Source organism: Vulpes lagopus, chromosome 13, assembly GCF_018345385.1.
Source record: "Vulpes lagopus strain Blue_001 chromosome 13, ASM1834538v1, whole genome shotgun sequence".
In the NCBI taxonomy this organism is placed as follows: domain Eukaryota; kingdom Metazoa; phylum Chordata; class Mammalia; order Carnivora; family Canidae; genus Vulpes; species Vulpes lagopus.
The window spans coordinates 32626299-32648966 of NC_054836.1; the positions used below are offsets into that span (position 1 = coordinate 32626299).

At 35.0% G+C, this 22668-nt stretch overlaps 1 protein-coding gene across 5 annotated transcripts in view; it reads left to right on the plus strand.

The window, feature by feature from the left end:
* The window catches only part of HDAC9 (histone deacetylase 9), a 927702-nt gene that overhangs the window by 475365 nt on the left and 429669 nt on the right, over positions 1-22668 (plus strand). For all 5 annotated transcript variants that reach the window (XR_005983513.1, XR_005983514.1, XM_041727864.1 and 2 more), the window contains 4 exons: positions 5448-5689; positions 9854-10004; positions 11027-11153; positions 13399-13520. Coding sequence is in view for 3 of the 5 variants with exons in the window: in XM_041727864.1 (XP_041583798.1) it covers positions 5448-5689; positions 9854-10004; positions 11027-11153; positions 13399-13520 (642 nt within the window). In the remaining 2 variants the exon portion in view is untranslated. The remainder of the gene's footprint in view (positions 1-5447; positions 5690-9853; positions 10005-11026; positions 11154-13398; positions 13521-22668) is intronic.

Here is a 22668-nt window from a genome sequence, read left to right on the forward strand (position 1 = left end):
CAATAGCTTTTTGTTCCGATATAACCAACAGGTTATAAGGAGTAAAAATGTAAATGAAAATACGTAATTGTATGTGTGTAGTTCCAAAACATTCTTAGAAGGGGGTGAGAGGTGGTAGCAGGATTTCAGAAAAGGAAATAACGAGGTGACTGAAATGGGTTTAAATCAAGTTCGTGGAGCTGAGGGAAGAAAAAGACTTGAGTTCTTCTATTTATTTCCCCAAGCCCATGGATTCTACCTGAAAAACTCTCTCCAGCTATCAAAATAACCAATGACAACGAAGTGGCAGTGAAGGTAAAATCTGTCCTCCATTGAAGGGCAAATTCCTTAGATTGCTCAAGATGGGATTGACATACAGTGCTATAGTTAGAGCAGACTATGATGTGCTACTTAATTGTCGTCTACCCATCCCCAAGGCCTCTTCAGTTTCTGTTCAAGAAGGCTCACAATGAAAACTATTTACGTTAGGTGATCAATCAGAGCAACATTTGTTTCTCCCCAGGTCTAGCGATTGTAGTTCATATGTCCCCTTGCCAGTGGTTGTGGACAACCATTTCCTTGGTATAAACAACTTAGTTTCCACATAAACTGGCTCTGGGCAGCATTGGTGATGCTACTACACCCTGATTACAGCTGCGGTAACTATGAATATTAACTGAGATAAATATGGTCCTAGTTTTTATTGCATTTTTCAGGTTTTGATTGTTAGGTGAGTTGATGCATACAAATTGGTGGTGGGATGGTACCTATACCAATCTTTTGTGAAAACCTCTAGTTTGCCCTCTACTGCTTTGAGATCTCCTTTCAGAGGATCTGCATTAACAGTCTTCAGCCAGTTATGATAGCTGTAAATGGTCAAAATTGTGCCTTCTTAGAATTTTTCTATCCATGGGGTTTGCAAATTGCTCACTTAAAACAGTCTTAGAATAGATTCTTGTTTGTAAATTAGCTGACCAAGAGCAACCAAAGATTTCTGGTTTTGAAAATAGAAAATTCTTCTTACTTACCTGTGCTATAAATAACAGTATCTAAAGTGAAGAATTAAACACTATGGCTGCTAGATTATCCTTTGAACTCTGAATTAACACTTTAAAAATATTTTAAAAAATGCTTGTCGAAGAAATTAAGTTACAACTATCAACAGGGTCTGTCCGTTACTTAAATAAATGTGGTTAATATACATATCTATATGATCTGAGATTTTTATTTTGAAATGGGAGCTTTTTTGTTTCCATGTTCATTTAAAAGTAAAAACTATTTCTAAAACAAAATTGCATGAATTGATTAATTCATGAATTTCTTCAGAAGAAGAAATAACTATCAAAGAAGCAGTTAAGAAAGACACTGGAGAAAGAATGAACAGGGCTCTGTAAAATGATAATTAAGACTAGTTAATATATATTTGGAAATGTTCTGACTGGGCATTTGGTATTAGAATAATAATATAAATATAACATATATATGTGTTGGCATGTAGTTGAAATCTCAGACAAGCATAGTAAGTCCAAATAAAGTTATGAGGTCTTGAGTTAAAGTAATTGAGATCTGTTAAGAAAACATCATTTGTTTATAACTAGTGCTACTAATAACTACAATTTGTTGCATCAACTTCTTTCTAATTTATGCACCACTGGCACCTGTTCTAAGTAATTTGTAAGGAATTTGCATGTTCCTAGACAAGAAATGTTATGAATAGAGATGATTCCATTTCCTCATTGTTAAAATTGGTGGTCAATTTTTTCTTGTAAGTTGATTATTTCTAATTATGATAATATAGCAGCTGTGGACAATGCCCTTTCTTTCACATTCTGTACTATGAGAGTGACTATAACTTGTTGAAACTCCGCCCTGGTCTTGTGTTACTGTTATTGCTCCTGGGGAGGCTTATTAGCCTGTCACAGACGCTGTAAGAAAAATCCATCATTTCTTTTGGAATACGATGAGTCTTTGTCACCCACAATGAAATTAATGTTAAAAATAGAAAGAATGGTTATGATATGATTATGATTAGCCAGAGATGAGCTATTGTCCAAGTAACAGAACTAATCCAGCAGGCCAAAGATGACCTACACAGCACCATCAGTTTGCTGATTGCCATTTCTCTCTGAGTTTGATGAAATATTCATGCCTTCCCTCTCCTCTCTGCAAGCACTATTGATTTCTTGTATAAACGCGGCTATATTTAGTCTAGACAAATGGAATGTGGATTGCTGCTGAATAAATTGGATGAAAGGCTGGGATCTTGCTTGCCGCTTTCTCTCAGTCTTGGGCAATTATTTATAATCAAGAGCAGTTTTTGTAAGTTGAGGGTGATTTTTCACAATTTAGTGATTAGTCTCTGAACAAAGGCAAGCAGTTAGACACAATCATTTCTGTTGGGATAGCAGGTTAAGAAGTCAAATTACCCTTTGAGGTTTACAATAGCTGTTTTGGAGAGTTCTGGGACTTTTTTCACCCTTATCTTGTTTTGTAGGGAGGGGTTTTTTAGGGATTTGATGTTCACAGTTTATGGATATGAAGAATGCCAACAAGAAGAGACCCCAGGGTCTCCTGAAATTCTATATTTTGACTTTATAGGGTTAAATTCTGACCTTTGTTTATTGGGATTTCCATGCAAACACTGGGGGCTGTAGTTTGGCCTTTTTAATGCAAAAATGAAATACATCATTAACAGTCATTGCTTTTCATTGGGACCTTGCCAACTCTATAAATTAATGCTCAAAATCTCATGTTACTCCAGAGTCTTGATTGAAAGTTCTGCATCAGACACTGCAACTAAGAACTGTTAAAGGCTATCATGCTCGTTTAATCCCAAACTTGTCACAATTACTATCTCTATTTTCATAAATATCATTACTTTAAAGGACACCATCCACCAAACTATGGTTTATTAATAAGTTGTTTTACCATTTTCATTAAAGTGACATACCATCAATGCAAGCTTCTGATCAATACATTGAAAAGTGACTGGTGTTAGCAACCCAAGATGGATGCCAACTCCTCTCCCACCCCACCCACAGGTGCACACCACATGCCTTGTACACACATGCAATTCAAGTGATAAGTAAGGACATTAATGTTTCATTTAGTATTTTCAGCCTTAACCTCTACAGATAAGATTTCTGTTAGTCTTTCTCAACGTACTGAAAATAGCTCTTAAATCTACATGAAATATTAACTTTGTAGTTCCCAACCTGGAATCTGCAAATCTAAGTTACTTACAGTAGTAGTCAGAGCATTAGAAGCAATTTGGAAAAATACAGAAAAGTAAGAAGGGGAAAATTATTCTTATTTCCACCCCAAATACAGCTATCTTCTGTTCTGTATCTCACCAGCCTTTGCTACAAGAATTCAGAGACTAATACAATTAAAAACCCGTTAGGATATATGCTCTAAAAGGGCTGGAATTTTTGTCTTTTTTGCTTTCCTACTGAACCCAACATTTAAAATCAGGCTTCGGAATTTAAGATTCTCAATAAACGTATGTTGACTTAAGTTATATTTATTTAAAGAGTTATCATAGGGTGTATGTCACTTTTCTTACTGTTTTTTCCTTAATGTTGTAATAGCATTCTTCGTGTTCCCATAAACATTACTTTTAATGACTATGTGCTTTTCTATTATATGGATGTGACATACTTTACTTAGACATTTCCTTGTAGTTGATGATTTCAATCAAAATAATACTTCAGTAAACAGTATGACATTGAACTATTTCTTTTCCTGTTACTATTGTCTTCTTAAGATACATTCCTAGAGTTGGCAAACTTGAATCAAATGGTAGAGTATCTAATACCTCTTCTGACATATCCCCAATTTTTTTTCAGAAGTTTTAAGCCATTTGGTAGTACCACTTACAATATATAATTATATATTTGGTCGTATGCTTATACAATGGGACATTATATACACACAAATATGCATACACATGAATCATATAGATGATATTTCATACTTAGAAAATGAGATTTTATTTTCACCTAAAATTTGCATTTCTTTGCTAGTAAAGGTAAATTTAAAAAATTATTTATATTCCTGTATTTTATTTTTTTCCATTTTTCTAGAAGTTTTCCTGTTTTCATTTTCTAGTATTAAATGGAAATCTCATACAATTTTATTTGCTTACTTGCTCTTAATATTTTTGCTTTGTTAGCCAAACAGTGTTGATTTATTTTCACACATAAGAAAATTCCATTTTTATATAATTAAAAAAACCCAGAGCATTTATTGAGAAATGTGCTATATGTTGTAGGTACTTGGTATGGATTATCCCACTTACGCCATTTAACAACTCCATGTTGTTACTGCACATATACCTTACCTATGAGCTTTTGTGTTTATACTGTCCTACAAGTTATCTAATAGAAGTAGTGCTGAGAATTTTATATACATTAATTTTTTTAATTTAAATATCTTATAATTATTCTTATCAACTTAATTATTTGCATCCAATATTTCTTCCTCTAATGTTTTGATTTGCTTTAAGCTTCCTCACCATTTTTGTGCCTTACTCATTTTAGAACTAAGGTAACTGAAATGCAGATTATCATCTTTGAAAAAACAGAACGTGGAGACTTGGCTACTTTCACTCCATGTTTAGACTTAGTGCCGTTGTTGTGGTTGATTAACTAATCTACTCTCCATTTTCAACATTTTATTTTTTTTAAGATTTTATTTATTTATTCATGAGAGATACAGAGAGAAGGAGGCAGACATAGGCAGAGGGAGAAGCAGGCTCCTCGCAGGGAGCCCGATGTGGGACTCAATCCCGGGCCCTGGGATCATGCCATGAGCTGAAGGCAGATGCCTAACCGCTGAGCCACCCAGGTGTCCCCCATTTTCAACATTTTAGTGTGCAGATTTGTCCAGTAGCTCTGCAGATAAATGGTTGAAAGCTTTAATTCTTAAGGAATTCCTTAATTCTTGAGGAATATATCTTAGAATATATCTTCTAACTCTGACTACAAACATGTTTGCAAGTATGGCAATTAAGTTGTGATAGAAGTTCTCTATTATAACTTGGCATCTTTTCCTCAATAGAGTAACATTTTTTGTCCTCATTTTTTGTCCTAAGTTGACTTGCCTTGTCTAAGTCATCCAGCAAAGTAAGTTTTATGAAGGACTTTGATATCAGGAAATAATTGGATTCATCTCTGTGATTTTGGGGGGATTTTTTCTGGGGGGGGGATTCATTTCTTTGAAAAGAAAAATTTAGAAGATTCATGAAAAGAATATTGCTGGGTAAAATTAGCATAGAGTCCATTTTACCAAAACTAATACACTAAAGACCTTTTAATGATCCTTGTAAAAAATGACTACACTTGTTGACATAAAATTTGTGTGTAGGATCTAATGTCTTTTATTTTTTGTTTGTTTCAAAATCAATGTGCTAATTTCCTATCCTCTGCCATGCCCTCCACCCCTTTTTTTTTCTCCTGTTTCTCTAGTGGATGTGAAGTCAGAGGTTCCTGTGGGCCTAGAGCCCATCTCACCTTTAGACTTAAGGACGGACCTCAGGATGATGATGCCTGTGGTGGATCCTGTTGTCCGTGAGAAGCAACTGCAGCAAGAATTACTTCTTATCCAGCAACAGCAGCAAATCCAGAAGCAGCTCCTGATTGCAGAGTTTCAGAAACAGCATGAGAACTTGACAAGGCAGCACCAGGCTCAGCTCCAGGAGCACATCAAGGTAGCAAATGTTTCCTTGCCTCTGACCTCTTCACTCAGGAAGCCTGCTACAGGACATGGGCGTAAGAAGAGCACTTGCAGTGGTGCAGAGCGGGGTGGGGTGGGGGATGTTTCACAGCAATTAAGACATGGAAGTATGGCCTGGAGGAAATTGTGATTGTACTTTGGGTAAGTAGTAAGAATGCTGACTAAAAACCAGCTTTGCTCTTGGAGGGGCCTTTACCATTCTCATCCATTAGTTTACAGCGTCAGTTGTAGAGAATAGTAACTTCCCAACATCTGTTTAGTTTGTCTTCTACGTGATTTTGTTCATTTGCCCCATCTATTCTCCACCAAGAACCATGAACTTGGGAAGATCTGTTTTATATTTTTAAAAAATCTTCATAAACTATTTACCAGAAATGACAAAGACAGAACCTTCTTGTTTTGGTTTTGAGTTTTAAGTGGATTTTTAAAAAGTTTTTATTTAAATTCCAGTTAGTTAACATACAGTGTAATATTAGTTTCAGATGTATAGCATAGTGATTCAACAGCTCCATACAGCACCTGGTGCTCATCACAACAAGCACACTCCTTAATCCTCATCACCTATTTCACCTATCCCCCCACTCACCTCCATATAAGTAAATGTTCTGAATATATCCTAATTTTCACCATGAAGAAGTCCTCATAATGCACACATTTAAAATAATGACATAAAAAGCTCAAGAGAATTATATATGAAGAAACTGGTGCAGATATTTTAAATATTTTTTACATAAGTTTAGTAGACTGCAGATAAGAATTTAATGAAAGAATTTTGGGAGGAGTTGACAATTAGAGCCAAGTTGCATAAATTATTCTAAGAGAAATATATCCGTGTCCCAGAATTTTTATGATGGACTGTTTTGTTGTCAAGTCATTTTAGATGTATCTATGTATCTATTTCTTCTTGTATTATTGAGATAAATATTCCTTTCTCTTTATTTGTGAAGTTTCCTTCAAAATCTTTTTCTTTTTTTTTTTTTGTCCTTCAAATTCTTGACAAAGACATTTAAAACAAAGCTATTTTGGTCTGATTAAGTAGATGTTTAGTTTGAATTTATTATGACAGTAACATAAAGCAGCGAATATTTGTAATTTAATTCCATTTTTATGCCTATGTCCTTCAAAATGATGTAAATACATGTTAATTTAGTAATACAATAAATTACAAGTTCTAGACACTTGATCTATTACTCATACATCAAATACAAGCACATTTGTGTCAGATTAATATAGATAACTAATCTATGTCAATATTATAAAAATTTACCACATTAATTTTAGCGTCTCAGAAGGTGAAAATGCTTCTTTTACCTTCTTCCCCCCATGTCCTTTTTTTTTTTTTTTGAAGATACTTCTTAGCCTGAAAGGCCAATTTTATCTTCTTTTCCAAAAAAAGCTTTGATATCTGATATAAAACATTATAATTTCTTCTTTACTGAACTTTACTAAAAGAACTCTTGCAATTTATTGATCTATAAGATGTCTTAAAACTAAGAGTGAGAATTTTGTGTTGGGTCTCATATGGAACCAGTAGGTCATGGCTGTATTTTGTAGAATAGGAAACCTTCCTTTAGTTTATAGACTTATTTTTGAATGACTTTAAAGCATTATTATTTGACCCTTGAAAGAATGTTAGGAATTGATGTTTAGATTTCTTTTTCCATTCATTCTTGGTGTGTTAGGATGACAATGATGAATGAATAAAATTTATATTTTTCACCATACTTTTAAAAGTAACTGTATAGTTCATTTTGCTGTGGTACCTGATTCATGTTGCCCTGAAGAAGTTTAAATACTTCTTTTCATTTATGTTTAATACCTTTTGTAATTGTAAAGATCAATATAAAATATTTTAAAGTAATATATTTCACTTTAGTAGTAGTAGCTAGTAGGAAATTAATTGTTACTCTAGCTTAAACAAAGTAATGCAGGAAGTTTACTGACATCTGGAAAATATAGGAAAAGCAGAGGCTCTTGTCAGAAAAAAAGATTCTGAGATAGCTAAAAGGAAAACTTAGGTTTTAAAATGATTTTCCAAAGTAATAAGCTGTTTTCTCAGAAACAAAGACCTGCTTTAAAATGCCTTTTAAATTTAGGAAGCTTTTTACTTTTTAAATCTTTTGTATCATTTTACTTTTTTTATGCTAAGAGTTGATGCTTTTAGCATTCATTTGACTTTTATGTTTATAAGAAACAGTACGTGAAGCTTTACTTATAGTAGCATTTTGAATCTTTGGCTTCTATAATCAACATCTGTTGAGTTTGATGCTATTATCCCATTTTTCTACCTAGTAAGCCGAGGCATAGAGAAATACTGAAACTTGCCCAAGACCACACAGCCAGTAGACAGTTGTTCCAAGGTTTGTAGCCTTGCCTTATCTGCCATCAAAGCTACCACATCGTCCTCCCGTTGTCCTATATCAGAACATCTGAAACTGGGTGGTTGATGTTTTGTTTCTTTCTCTTTTTTTTCAATGGCATTCTGGCAATCTTCAGTAATGAATAATAACTATGGAAATTAAATTGTGTGCTTTTCTAGATTCCTAAAATAGATTAAATTTCAATTTCATTGGGGCTTTGATTGAAGCACTAAATCAATTCCACCAATCCCTGTAGCTGTATAGAATTAATACTTAAGGCAGGATTTAAGTACAGTTATAAATTATTTTTTACAATGGAGTATCTAAAAACATCCAATAAGGGATTGATACATCAAAGCCAAAATGCCAAAGATTTCAATATGAAGAATAACTAGAAATGCTTCTAACCTTATCCTTCTAGGAAACGTGAGGCTACAGGTTAGCTAGCATACAGAGTTGGCTTCCTTTTGCTCCAGAGTACCTCTGTTGCTATTCCACAAACCTTTTGGTTTTTCTCTCACTTTTTCAGCATAAATTTTAGGTACCTATCTAATATAAATAGCAAATTACACCAACTTTATTAGGAGAGAGATCTAAAAATACTAATAACAATTAAAATTAGTATGGTCCAAACTTACAAACTAAATTTCATGTGCATTCTGAACATGTGTGATGGAGATTATTTCTCTTATGTATGAGGAACCAGGGGTTTGAGTAGTTTTGTAAGGTTTCATATCTAGTAGATTTCATATCTAGTATTCTCAGAGCCTAAGTAGAATTCAGAATCTTTAATTATTCCACAGTGAGCACATTTACTATTATTTGTAGGTATCTACTTCTGCATCTAAGGATAAATGGACTTGTCAACAGAGTTATTAAGAATCCTTCATGTTCATGTTACTCGTTGTTTGGAAGTGAAGTCAAGGGATTCAGACATACTGACAGTAGTTTGGCCAAAACAAAATCACTTCCATTAGTCTCGAATTTGAACATTTTTTTACAAACTGGATGAATGAACTAGGCTTCTGCTATTTTGAGAGAAAGCCTTTTACAGATGTATAGCTTACATTAATCAGAACATTCTCTGTAATGTTTTGAAAAATTTTAAAAGATTTTATTTGTTTATTGGAGAGAGAGAGAGAGAGCACAAGCAGAGGTCAGAGGGAGAAGCAGACTCCCCACTAAGCAGGAAGCCCAACTGGACTCCGGGCTTGATCCCCAGACCCCGAGATCATGACCTGAGCTGAAGGCAGATGCTTAACCAACGGAGTCAACCAGGCGCCCCAGGTTTTGAAATTTTTAACATTCATTCTGTTTCAGGTAGACTTCAGCCAAATTAACTGATTTCTCACCCTTCCTTTGGTTTATTTTTCATACCATTTCTCAGGATTGGAAATGAAGGTTTCAGTTGTTTATTTATAATTGGAGGGGCTTGGTAGAACAGACTGCTAGGCCATTCTTGCCTTTGCCTATTGCATATATTTTAGGTGTACAAAGAGAAGCTACTCAGGGAATTAAAGAGTAGAGCAAATTTGGTAACGATTTTTGGTGGGGTGGCACAGGTAATGAAGCTACCTAAAAATTTGCTTATTGATGACTGAAGTCCATTTATGGCATTAGTTGTTTGTCTTTAGATTCAATAATTCACAAAAAAGTGAGTAAAAAATGTAAACTAAACAGAAACAAGTTCCAGAAGCTCCTAACAGTTTGATTTTGGTCAGTGATGACAATGAAGCCTAAAGAAATTGCACACTCTCATGTCTTTCTCTTCTCGCAAGTTGCAACAGGAACTTCTAGCCATAAAACAGCAACAAGAACTCCTAGAAAAGGAGCAGAAACTGGAGCAGCAGAGGCAAGAACAGGAAGTAGAGAGGCACCGCAGAGAACAGCAGCTTCCTCCTCTCAGAGGCAAAGATAGAGGACGAGAAAGTAAGAGGCACCAGGGTAAAAGATCAATCTCTTCCCTCATGTTTAGCTGATGTCATTCAGAATAAAGCCTGATAAGGAGTGAATTAAACTTATCGGAAAAAAAAAAAGAAAGAAAGAAAAGAAACTTGTCAAAACTGGCTGCATTTAATTAAAAGAATAAACTAGGGACCCAAATACAAAGCGTTGACATTCACATCTCATCTCCCTGCATTCAGGCTGCACAGCGCCTCAGGAAGCAAACAGAGCATTGTTTGGCAAAGATAACTGATTTTGTTGTTTCAAACCTTAAAAACAAGGTTCCATGAAAGCAATCTAGCCATGCTGTATTGTTTTATGATAGACTTACTCCTCATTTCCTCGCTAGACCTTCCACCTGCTCAAGTAATAATTGCTCTGTAAGTCAAGCCTTGCCTCCATCTAGTTTTTGAGTACCCAGACTTTGGGAAGATTTAAGGCAGAACATTTGTTGAAAAAAAACTATCCACAAGAGGGAGACAGATCCAAATAATTCCCCTGTCTGAGGTCAGTTCAAAATCAGGATGTAGCAAGGTTTAAAATCAGATGACTTGAACTGGAACTGTCAGCAATATTTACATGCTTAATGCTCAAAAGAGTTTTTTAAAACATGAGTTTTTCAAACTAGCAATTCAGGAAAGATGACTGTATTGTGTTCAATCACTTATATGGTCCCCTAAGACTCTTGATTTTTAAAAGACAATGTTTCATTCCTCATTTTCTTTAACCTTAAGAAAAAAAATAGTATTAATTTTGAGACTCCCCATTCTGCAGAAGCAATTAAAGAAATCATCAAAGGTCCTTTGAAAATTGGCGGTTTGAGCAGTAGTTATAAAACATTACTGTGCCATTCTCAAAAGCCCATTTAGACTCTGGTTTCTTCTTTTAGTAGGAAGCTTCCTATACAGTGACCAGTGGTAGTGCTTCTTAATTTTTGCTAAATGCTCCAGAGGCATGAAAGAACAGAGCCCCAAATCAACATCTGTGTCTGTATGTGTGTGTTTCAGGGGCAGTGGCAAGTACAGAAGTAAAGCAGAAGCTTCAAGAATTCCTGTTGAGTAAATCAGCAACAAAAGACACTCCAACCAATGGAAAAAATCATTCCGTGAGCCGCCATCCCAAGCTCTGGTACACGTATGTTCAGCGTTTGGCCTTTTTTGTTCCCCGGGGGGTCAAGAACATAGATTCTGTATTCAGCCAGCCTGGGCACAGACCTGGTGTCTGCCAATTCTCAGCTATGTGGCTGTGGACAGGCTCCTTGAATTCTCATCCTTCTCTTTGAAAAGATTATAATGATAGTACCTGCCCCTAGGGTTGCTGGAAAGGCCCTGTGAAATAATGTGGTAAAGCATGCAACAGAGAGCAGTGCTTAATAAATGTTAGCAAGTACCATCTCGAGGGCATGGAAGTAGATAGGTTTTTTGGTGAATGAATAACAGAAATGTGGGGTGGGGCATAGAAATTAGTCCTATTTTGCATTTTTCTATTCTCAGATGGTGCATCTGATATCTTTACAATAATTTCTGAAGATTTGGCAGGTTGAGACTTTATTTTACTTGGCTCGATAGAAGGTGGAGATCTGAGCTATTTTTAAAAGACCAGAAGCTTTTCGACTTAAAAAAAAAAAAAAAAAAGAGGCAGGAAGACAAGGGAGGGAAGGGAAAGAGCATGAAGGCAACAAAGTAAAGCTAAGTCTTCAGGGACAAGTTTACCCCTGACCATCTGACTTCATTTCTTGCTACACTATGAGCCGAGCACACTGACTTCGCACACACAGGCTGACAACATAATACACAATATGATTACAGAAGTACAGAACCATGTTTCCCCAGACCCAGTGAAGAGAACTGTGAGATACACAGTTCTCCTCTCTGGAAAATATGAAGGATACCGTGTTTTTAAAAATTCGGACAAACCCTCATAGGCAAATATTTGGATAACAAACTAATAGATAAGTTTCGATTCTCTGATATACATTTACTGAATGACCATTAGATTTTACACTTAACTGTTTTTTCATTCCTCATATCATCCAGGATAAGAGAATAAATACTTGATTACTCTATATTGAAGTTGTAAGCATCCCAGGAATTCTATTTGAAGAGTTATTTTACTTCTAATTCTATTTTATAAGTATCTGCCCTTCTCAGCATCCATTGAAAAAGGGTAACTGAGACAGATTCCAGTTATATAAATACTTTTAAAATGTATATGTAATTTCTATCAGGCATGTCAGTTGACTTGAGGAGCCAGTCCCTGAAGAAAATGTTCAGATGTTCAGTTATCATCACAAAATATTTAGAAACAAATACCATTACTTAAAACCGCACACATAATTTATAACTGATTTGTATTCCTTCTAGGTTAAAGCTCATTTTAAGAAGAGACAATACCTTTTTTAAGTGGGAAACAACTATATGCAAACAATGTGTCAGCTGGAAGTTCTTTAGCTGTCCCCTTGGGTATATTAAACATGACTGTCAAATGTTACTTAGCAATCCTTTATTGTACTGAATTGAACTTCAGTAGGGGCCAACTCCAAACACTATAAATCATTCGTTTATGGAATCTGAACTTAATACCTTTTTGCCAGTTAGGGCTAGATGAAGTGCCCTTAAACCATTTTTTGAGAATGTGTAATTCAAATAAATGATACTGGTAGAATCATCATCAGTGGTGATCCCATGCCCTATGCATTGTTTTCTTTGTGTATCATAATTATGGGCGTCCATATCCACTGGATAATTTGCGTTCAGCCCTGAAAACTCTTCCTTGGTAATATAGCTGCCTCTCTTTCACTATATTTATGCAGGGAATAGAAAATATTTTTAAAAATCAGTTTCATGTTGAAGAAATATGTGAGTGCCAGCCTTTACCTTAAAAGTGCTATAGAAGTCAGGAGATCTGAGGCTGTTGACACTATCACTATAATAGAAAAGCCACCCTCTTATACTTTTATTTATTACCTAGCAATTTTTGAAAATGAAGTCCCTTCTACTTTTACTTTGACTATTCTATATTACTGACTAAAAAGGATTAGGATGATGACTTTTTCACTAGTATGATGCTTAAGAAAGTCTACATGGTCATCTCAGATGATCAAAACTCAGGCTCTTGGTGAATTCTCTTTTAGTGATTTAGCAAACTTCTATATAGGTATGTGACCAGACACAACAGTGGTCATTCTTGGGAATCGTGCAACATTCTGTAACATACTGCTAAAATGAACTTGGTTATATGAGGCTATGGTTTGTACACACTAAAAAGAAAGAACATAAACACAGCTGAGACACGTGTACAGCATGTGCAACTGATTATTGCTGACCCACACACAGTAAAAACTCCAGAGCAAATGGTGAACCCTCTTTTTCTTTTGTAGGGCTGCCCACCACACGTCACTGGATCAAAGCTCTCCACCCCTGAGTGGGACATCTCCGTCCTACAAATACACATTACCAGGAGCACAGGATGCAAAGGATGATTTCCCCCTTCGAAAAACTGGTAAGTTGGTTTAGCAAGACTCCACTTGCTCTTCCATAATGTACCTGTAGTTTCATTTTGCCATGCCTCTTGAGGAAAGTCAAAGGATTTGCATCAGAGCTATTGTGCCCTTTCCACCCCTGTCCTTAGCATAAGCATATATGTGCATGCACCATGTACACATGCCAGTTTCAACATCAGTTGATTCAGGATATAATCGGGTACCTTTTTTAATTTAAAAGTTCATCATATTTGGATTTTAGACAAATTATTATCTTATTAGCAATAAATTTTCCAATTACGGAAAACAGAAATTCAATTTCTCAGAAAATTTAAATTGTCTCCACTAATGAGGACCTCTGTAATTTCTTCCTTTTATCTAAATTTTTCTTGAGCTTCAACCATTCACTTGAGAAATGGGAATAATAAACTTTCTTTCCCTACACATTTTAAAACCTGTAACTTTTAATTAAGTAGTGAAAACAGATAAAACCAAAGCTACCTTTTGAGTAAGTGACTTGCCTAATGTCTCACAGATTACAGGAGACCTCAGAGTGATGCTTTGTACCTAATAATCTCATGCAATTATATAAAAATCTGCTTACGGGAACTGGGACAATGAAGCTTCTATTTGTGGAGTGTAGTAAACCGCCTTCTGGCTCTTAAGGCTAGTATTTGTTTGCTCATCTCCTTTTTCAGCCCTCTGATATGTGCATATTTAATGTGTTATGTGCTCTTACCTCTGTAATAAATATATTTAAACTTTAGCTAGATATGAGCATAAATATCATTTTGTGTATGTTCTGTTCTAAATCTTCTGTTTTCCAAATACAGTTTTTAGAGAAAGTTGTAGATTTTAAAATCTTTGTATCCAGAATTGATCTGAAAAGGTACTCAGAGAAGATAGTTTGGTTCACTGTATTTTACTCAGGTCTACTTAAGAAGAATAGATCTATGTAACTTGTATTTGAAATCAGAGAAAAAATGATTTCCAATAGTTTTATTCATTTTCCCAAGCAATTTTGAGTCATTAAAACGAATATAGATTGTAAAAACACACGCTATAGCTATTGTCTGTCATAATTTACCTATAGCCTAATGAAGATTTAAAAATAAAATCCGTCATAAGAACTTATCACCAACCCTCTTTTGTACAAGCACTGGGGTAGGATGGTGAAGTATTGCAAAGAAATCCATGCCTTTTTATTTTAATAGCCCGAGGAGTTTTGCATTTCTACTCTAAAACAATAGGTATAGTAAAATACTTCAAGAGATTAAGTACCCCAGAAGGCTATGCAAAGGGGAGAATGAGATTTATGTATTGCATAAGAACTTCACACTGTTATGTACAAATCAGATTGCCTTCCACATAAATAAACTTATCTGGGATAAAAGGAAGAAAGCAAAGAATGAGCTTCCATGTTATTTCTGAAACACAGAGTATAGTTTATGAAAATTGATCCATAAAGGGCATGAGTTTAGAATGTGCAGACTTTGATCTGCTGTCTTGACATTGAGTTGCGCCAATGGCATGTGTAGGAACTATTGACAGAGATTATGTGAATATTGCCTCAGGTCTCAGGGCAGTGACTGGCATTCAAGAGCCCAAGGAGTCACTAAAAGGAAAGAAAACATAAGTCCCCCTATGGCAGGAGGTTACTGATGAGTGATATAGTTACATTCATGGAGAAAGACTTCTACCCTGCTGTGCACACAGCCTTTGAATATATTCTTACCCCTGGGAGACGAAAACTGACTGCAGAACTGACACTGCCTTTGAAAAGAAGTGGCGTTTGGAACCAGTAAGGCATCCAGAAAGAAAATCTGATCTTTTTCAATACTGAAGAACAAGTACTGAAAACCCATACTTTGTGTCCCAGTTTCCATGAGAACAGTTTAGGATTTTTTTCTCTGTGAGGAATGACTAGCAAGCTGTTAATTTATTCTTGTAAAAATTCTCAGTCCACAACAGAATTCAAAGAGAAATCTTGCTCATTATATATATTACCACATTTTATTCAAATCTGTACTAATATGAGAGACATTTTCTCTGTTGGTGTGATATATATAGTAATAGTGAAAAGATGCAGCCCTTGTGTTTTCTAGTGTTATATTTTCTGTATTTGCCTAGTATTTTAAGTTTATTCTTTTAATAAAATTGAAAATATGAAGCATCGGGCCATTGATTTATACAAACAAACTTTTTAAAGCACTATACCAGTGAAGTTCTTGAACAGCCATTAATACTTTGTATGAGGGTTTAAAAATATTTCTTAGTTCAATTCCTATCATCAAAGAAAAGTATGATATAATTAAGTACAGATGTTTTGTACACATTATCTAAAGTACTTAAGAGATGCCCTTCACTAATTACAAATATGGAGAACAGAACTCTTCTAACTTTTATCAATGTGATCCATTTGGTGTATTTCCAGTCCACTGTGAGAAACTTTAGACATATCTTTGCAGTAAATAGAAGAGCATTGAAATATTTAGTGTGATTCAAGTGATAATTTTTACTTCAACATTTCTTATATGTTTGTTATTTAATAGTTATTACAAAATAGTAAACAAAAGTATTATCGTAATTACAATTAAACATATGTAATGATTGGGGAAACTAAGATAATTTTTGCATAAAGCTCTATCATATTAAATGAAATCTAGAGTAGTGGCATTGATCACATAGTGTAAATACCAGGACAGCTATAATAGAGTCAAGCTTTTCTACTGGGGCCTGTGATTATCACCCTCTGTGGTCTACTTGAATTTCACTGAATTCAATTTTAGATTTAAAAGAAGTTGTTAAATGAGTGGATCTCTTTGGATCTCTCTTTGGATCTGCATACGATACTGAATACTTCCAATTTCTTTTTAACCTACATCAGGACTGAATTGCCAATCTATATTAGCAAGATTTAAGGGGATAAAGCTGGAACTGGAATAAGAAAAATTTTAATGACCTTAAAATGATTAAAGTGGCCCCAAGGGTATCCCTTAAACAGTGAGCACAATTTGGAACCTCTTTTGACCTCCTAGGACCCAGCCAGACGGTGATAACCTAGAAACAGTCAACCATAGAAGGCTCATTTGTCTGCGGAGATCTGACCTTTGTCATGCAAAGTGGACCTTTACTTCCTTCCCCTTAGGAGAATGATGGTTGCTCCTAAAATTTGGGCATTTAGGAAATATCAGAATAATGCAACTAGGTGGCTCTAATCAGACCCATTCCTAATTCACTTTTCTTTTAAATGTAGGAATTGAGAGTCTTTTGCTCCTTTGACAACAATGAACATTGAAGGATTTCATAATTAGTTGTGAAGTTGAGAATGAAATCATTGTTTTCAATTTTTATATTTATCGCCCACACTTAAAATAGCACTTCCTTTTAGAATTACCTTCTGTGATTCTTTTTGTTCCACAACACAAGGATTTGTTGATACTGAAATTTGTAGTATTTTATTGAACTTCATGTTTTGGCTGCAAATTATATTATACTGTAGTAGGTGACTTTTCCCCCCTAATACAGTACATTTCTAGACTGATAATAAACTATAAAATAGAGAAAGAAAGCGTCTGGATCCAGGCACTTTTGAAATAGTACATATTTCTCTCAAAGTACTGCTATATGTGGTGACTTTGAATTGACCTTCAGAATCATTTGAATTGGATTCTATTCCAGTGAGTGTGTACGTATGTTTCATAAAATATTATAGTAAAAAAATTCTAGAGGTTTTATGCTCCATTATATTATTGGGGTCTTACCCAGTGAACTTTGCCTTTCTTTGAATGTTATAGTCTTTCCATTTAATACTTCTGAACAAAGTGAACTGGCTGGCTAGATTAACCTCTTAAAGTGTGCAAGCCATTATAAAGCTTGGCGTGGACTGTTCCAGCCCCACTGAAATACTCATTTTAATGGTCAGCAACACAAGAGTAAGACTCAAATATGGAAGGGGTCCAAACATAAGTTAAGGTTTTGGAAGGCCAGTGTCATTTTCCACACTGAGTAAATTGGAAAGAAAGCAAAGAATAGATATACAGCTTTATAAATCTCCCTCAACCATCATTATAGTAGTGAGAAGTTATGTGGTACCTTGGTGACCTATTCAAGTTATTATAATCCAGAATTAATACAAGAAGAATTTTTTAATCTTAGGTCCTAAAATCTCTCTTTCTCCTTCTTTCTGTGTTTTTCTCATGATACGCAAACACATACTCATGTGCACACATGGACGTGCACCCACATTTCTGCCCAGATAGTACTAAAAGAGTGCTTATGCTTGTAAAAATACCACTCAGAATCTTATTCCAGATTAACAAAAACTGGAGGGTTCTTATCTATTTTAGTACTCTTAGTTCCATTGTAGCAGTCATTCTTGCTTTAAATTACTAGAATATTCTTTTCGTGATAATGTTACAAAGTTTTCCCAGAATCGAGAAGCAATGTGGCATAGTAACACCAGGCTTTGAATCCACCTACCAGTTCGAAATCTGGATCCTCATTTTAGGAAATTTACTTAACCTCTTGGCCCATGACTCTGTCATCTGTAAAATAGGAATAATTATTGCACTTGGTTCATACAGTTAGTTTAGGAATTCAGTTAAGTATTGTGTGTAATGAGCTGAGGATCATACCTAGCATTTAGGGAGCATGTAGTTAATTTTATGTTGAGGAATTCATCTTCATTTATTTTTATCAAGTTAAAACTGCATATCTTACTCTTGTGGGAAGTCTTTTTAAGATCTAACATTCTGCTACATTTTTATTGATTTCACAAACAACTGAGGAGAAAGTGACAGTCTTTTAAAGCTATATGAAACTTTTAGTACTAATGTCAACATTGAAATAAAGGGTTTGGCCAGTTTTGTATTTCCCTGGCATTTCAGAGCGAAATGTGGTGTCTAAAAATAGTAGCAGACTTGTTTCTGTCATCTAACATAGGAAGAATTGATACTTTATGTTCACTGGGGCTAAATTGAGTTTTAATTTCTGCCCTTTGACTTGACTTTTAAATTATTAGATTTTAATTTTTAGAACAGTTTTAGATTCACACACACACACACACACACACACACACACAAAACAAAAACACAAAACTGAGCAGATAGTATACAGACAGGGCTTCCATATCATTCTCCACACCCTCTCCCCCTACTGGCTCTGCTCTTACTTACATGTTGCATGAGTATGGTACATTTGGTATAATTTATGGTACATTATTATTAGTGTAGTACCTAACTTACATTAAGGTTTACTCTTAGTGTTATAAAATTCTATAGATTTTGACACATGCATAATGTCATATCATGTATCCATCATGACAATATAATAAAGAAGAGAGTCACTGCCCTCAAAATCCTCTCTGCTCCATGGATTCATCCCTCCCCCTGACCAGCCTCTGATAACCACTGGTGTCTCTACTGTCTCTATAGTCTTGCCTTCTGTAGCATGTCACATAGTTGGAATCATACTGTATAATGTATTTAGCCTTCCAGACTGGATTCTTTCACTTGGCAATATGCATTTAAGATTTCTCCATGTCTTTTTTGTGGCTTGAAAGCTCTTTTTTTTTTTTTTTAAGATTTAGTTATTTATTCTTGAGAGACACAGAGGGAGAGGTAGAGACATGGGCAGAAGGAGAAGCATGCTCCATGCAGGGAGCCTAATGTAGGACTTGATCCCGTGACTCCAGGATCATGCCCTGGGCTGAAGGCAGAAGCTCAACCGCTGAGCCACCCAGGTGTCCCAAGCTCATTTCTTTTTATTGCTAAGTAATACTGTATTATAAAAGGAACCACAGTGTGCTCATCATCTACCTATTGAAAGACATCCTTGTTCCTTCCGAGTTTTAGGAGTTATGAATAAATCTATTGTAAATATTCCCATGTATGTTTTGCATAGATACAAGTTTTGAACTGAAATAGGTTAATACATAGGAGTGTGATAGCTGGATCTTTTGATAAAATTGTTTAGTTTTGTAAGAAACTGCCAAACTATCTTCCAAATTGGCTGTACTATTTTGAACACCCACCAGCAGTGAATCAGAGTTCTTGTTGCTACATATACTCACCAGCACTTGGTATTTTCAGTTTCAGGTTTTTTTTGGATTTTGAACATTCTAATAGGTATCTAATGGTTTCCCATTTTGGTTTGAAGGTGTAACTTCCTAGTATTATCATGGTGTATTTTTCTCCACTCCTTTACTTTTAATCTTTATTTTTTATCTTTTTAAAGATTTTTATTTATCTATTTGAGAGAGAGAGAGAGAAAGAGCAAGCATGAGCAGGTGAGAGGCAGAGGGTGAGACAGAACCCCACTGTGCAGTGAACCAGACCCGGGACTTGATCCCAAGTCTCTGGGATCATGACCTGAACTAAAGACAGACATTTAACCCACTGAGCCACCCTATCTGTGTCTTTATTTTTATTTTTATTTTTTTTAAATATTTATTTATTTATTTATTTATGATAGACATAGAGAGAAGAGAGAGAGAGAGAGGCAGAGACACAGGAGGAGGGAGAAGCAGGCTCCATGCCGAGAGCCCGACGCGGGACTCGATCCCGGGACTCCAGGATCGCGCCCTGGGCCAAAGGCAGGCACTAAACCGCTGAGCCACCCAGGGATCTCCTGTGTGTCTTTATTTTTAAAATAGTTTTCTTATAAGCAACATATACTTGGGTCTTTTTTGAAAGTCCACTCTGACAGTCTCTTTTAATAAGTGTATTTGACCATTCACATCTAAAATGGTGATTGATATTGTTAGATTATTACCACCACATGTGTAACTGTTTTCTAATCATTGTACTTACTCATTTATTGTTATCATTTTTTTATTTCCCCTCTTTTTCTAGCCTCTTTGGATTTAATTAACCATTGTGTGATTCCATGTTCTCTATCATTTTAGCATATCATTTGTACCTCTTTAAAACTTTTTTATTTTGTGGTTTCCTTAGAGTTTGAAGTTCATATTTGTGGCTGAGCTGCATCTACTTTCAAATAATACTGTAGTGCTTTATCAGCGTAGGTGCCTTCCAACAGCGCATTCTGAGTTCCTCCCACCCACCCTTTATCATATTGCTGTCATTCACCTCCTTTTTCTGTAAGCTAAAATCACCCAATACATTGTTAATATTATTATTTTGAATAGTTTATTAGATCAATTAAAAATAAGAATACTAAAATACTTTATTTTTACTTCATTTCCTTTACATAAATAGAAGTTTCTGAACTATATCCTTTTCTTTCTTTTTGGAGATCTTCTTTTATTATTTCTTGCAAGGCAAATATACTGGCAACAAATTCCCTTAGTCTTTGTTTGAGAAAGATTTTATTGAATACGGAATTCTAAGTTGCTGGATTTTTTATTGCAACATTTTATTCTATTTTTTTATTATTTTTTAAATTTTTATTTATTTATGATAGTCACAGAGAGAGAGAGAGAGAGAGAGGCAGAGACATAGGCAGAGGGAGAAGCAGGCTCCATGCACCGGGAGCCCAACGTAGGATTCGATTCCGGGTCTCCAGGATCGCGCCCTGGGCCAAAGGCAGGCGCCAAATCACTGCACCACCCAGGGATCCCTATTGCAACATTTGAAACCTATCACTACACTCTGCTTGCTTGCATCATTTCTGACACGAAATCTTGTATAATTCTTATCCTGGTTACTCTATAGGCAAGTTGCTTTCTAATATCCTCTGGTTTCTTTGAAGATAGCCTTTTTGTCTTTGGTTTTCTGCAGTTCAAATATAATTTATGTAGGTGTTTAACCTTTGGTATTTATATTGCTTCATGTTCCCTGAGATTCCTATACCTGTGCATTTTAGCCATTATTTTTATATTTTTCTGTTCCTTTCCTTCTTGTTATTTTAAGATCCCCATTACACATATATTCCATCTCTTGTAATTGTCCCAGAGTTCTAGTATATTGTGTTCTTTTTTTCTCTTTGCCTTTCAGCTTAGGAAGTGTTTATTGACATGTCTTCAAGATCACTGATTCTTTCCTCAGCCACATCCAGTCCACAGATGAGCCCATCATGGCATTCTTCATTTTGTGTTTTTGATTTCAAGCATTTCCTTTTCATTCTGTCTTAGAGATCTGTCTGCCTATATTGCCCATGTGTTCTTGCATGTTGTCAACTTTTTCCATTAGAGCTTCTGCTTCCAGTAAGCTGATCTCAGCTGCAATTTTCTGTATTTTCCTGGCTCTCCAGAGTTCAGGGCAGCACCTCGCTCTGAGACCTTTATTCTCTGAAGGATGGAAAGAAACTACTTTGATTTTTACTTTGCTCAGCTTTTTTCTTGTGGTGAGGATGGAAGTGAAGATTTCCAAGCTCTTTACATGTTGGAGTTGTTTCCAGAAGTCTGCCATGGACTTTTAAGCCTATAAAATATTTTAAAAAATTTAAACACAACTTTCCAATTTTTTGAGGTGACAGATTTATATTTAAGCAATATAATTCTTACCAATTAATTATAATAGATTTTTTAAGGATTAGCATAAATGATTGACTGTCTTTCTCAGCTTGGTCATGACTAAAATCCATGTGCTAAAAACTGTGACAGAATAGGCTGAAATAATTTTAAATCACATTTTGGAAGGAATCCAATACTTCGTGCTAAAGTCCTTGCCTAATGATTTATTCTATGATATTTTATTCTATATCCTCTTCTGTATGTCATCTTTCTCTTCTCCTTAATTGGAACCACACCCTATTGATTTTGGTACTTTGAAAATAAATTTGATGAAATACTGAGTTGGAAGGGAATATAAACTACTGTGTAAGCAAGATTTGGGAATTATAAGGATTTTTTTCTGTATTTCTAATTTTTCTCAGTATATCAAACTAGATTTGATAAGGTATAAAAAACAATTGTGGCCCTCCAAAAATTAGAAAATTTAGTTCCTTTTTAAAATAGGATTTAATTTTTCACATAGATAATTTACTTTTTACAAGAAGACTTTTTGATAGATTTAATCACTTTGATTATGAAAAGGTAGCTCTTTTAAACTATTTCATTGATTCTAAAATGCTCATTTTTTAAAACAAATATATGTCTGAAACCTGAATGAGTCTAATGGATGATATTTTCACAGTTCAACCAGCAATGTTTTTTGCTTTTGCATTTTTTTCTTAGTGATTGTGTATGCTACAATTGATCAATTA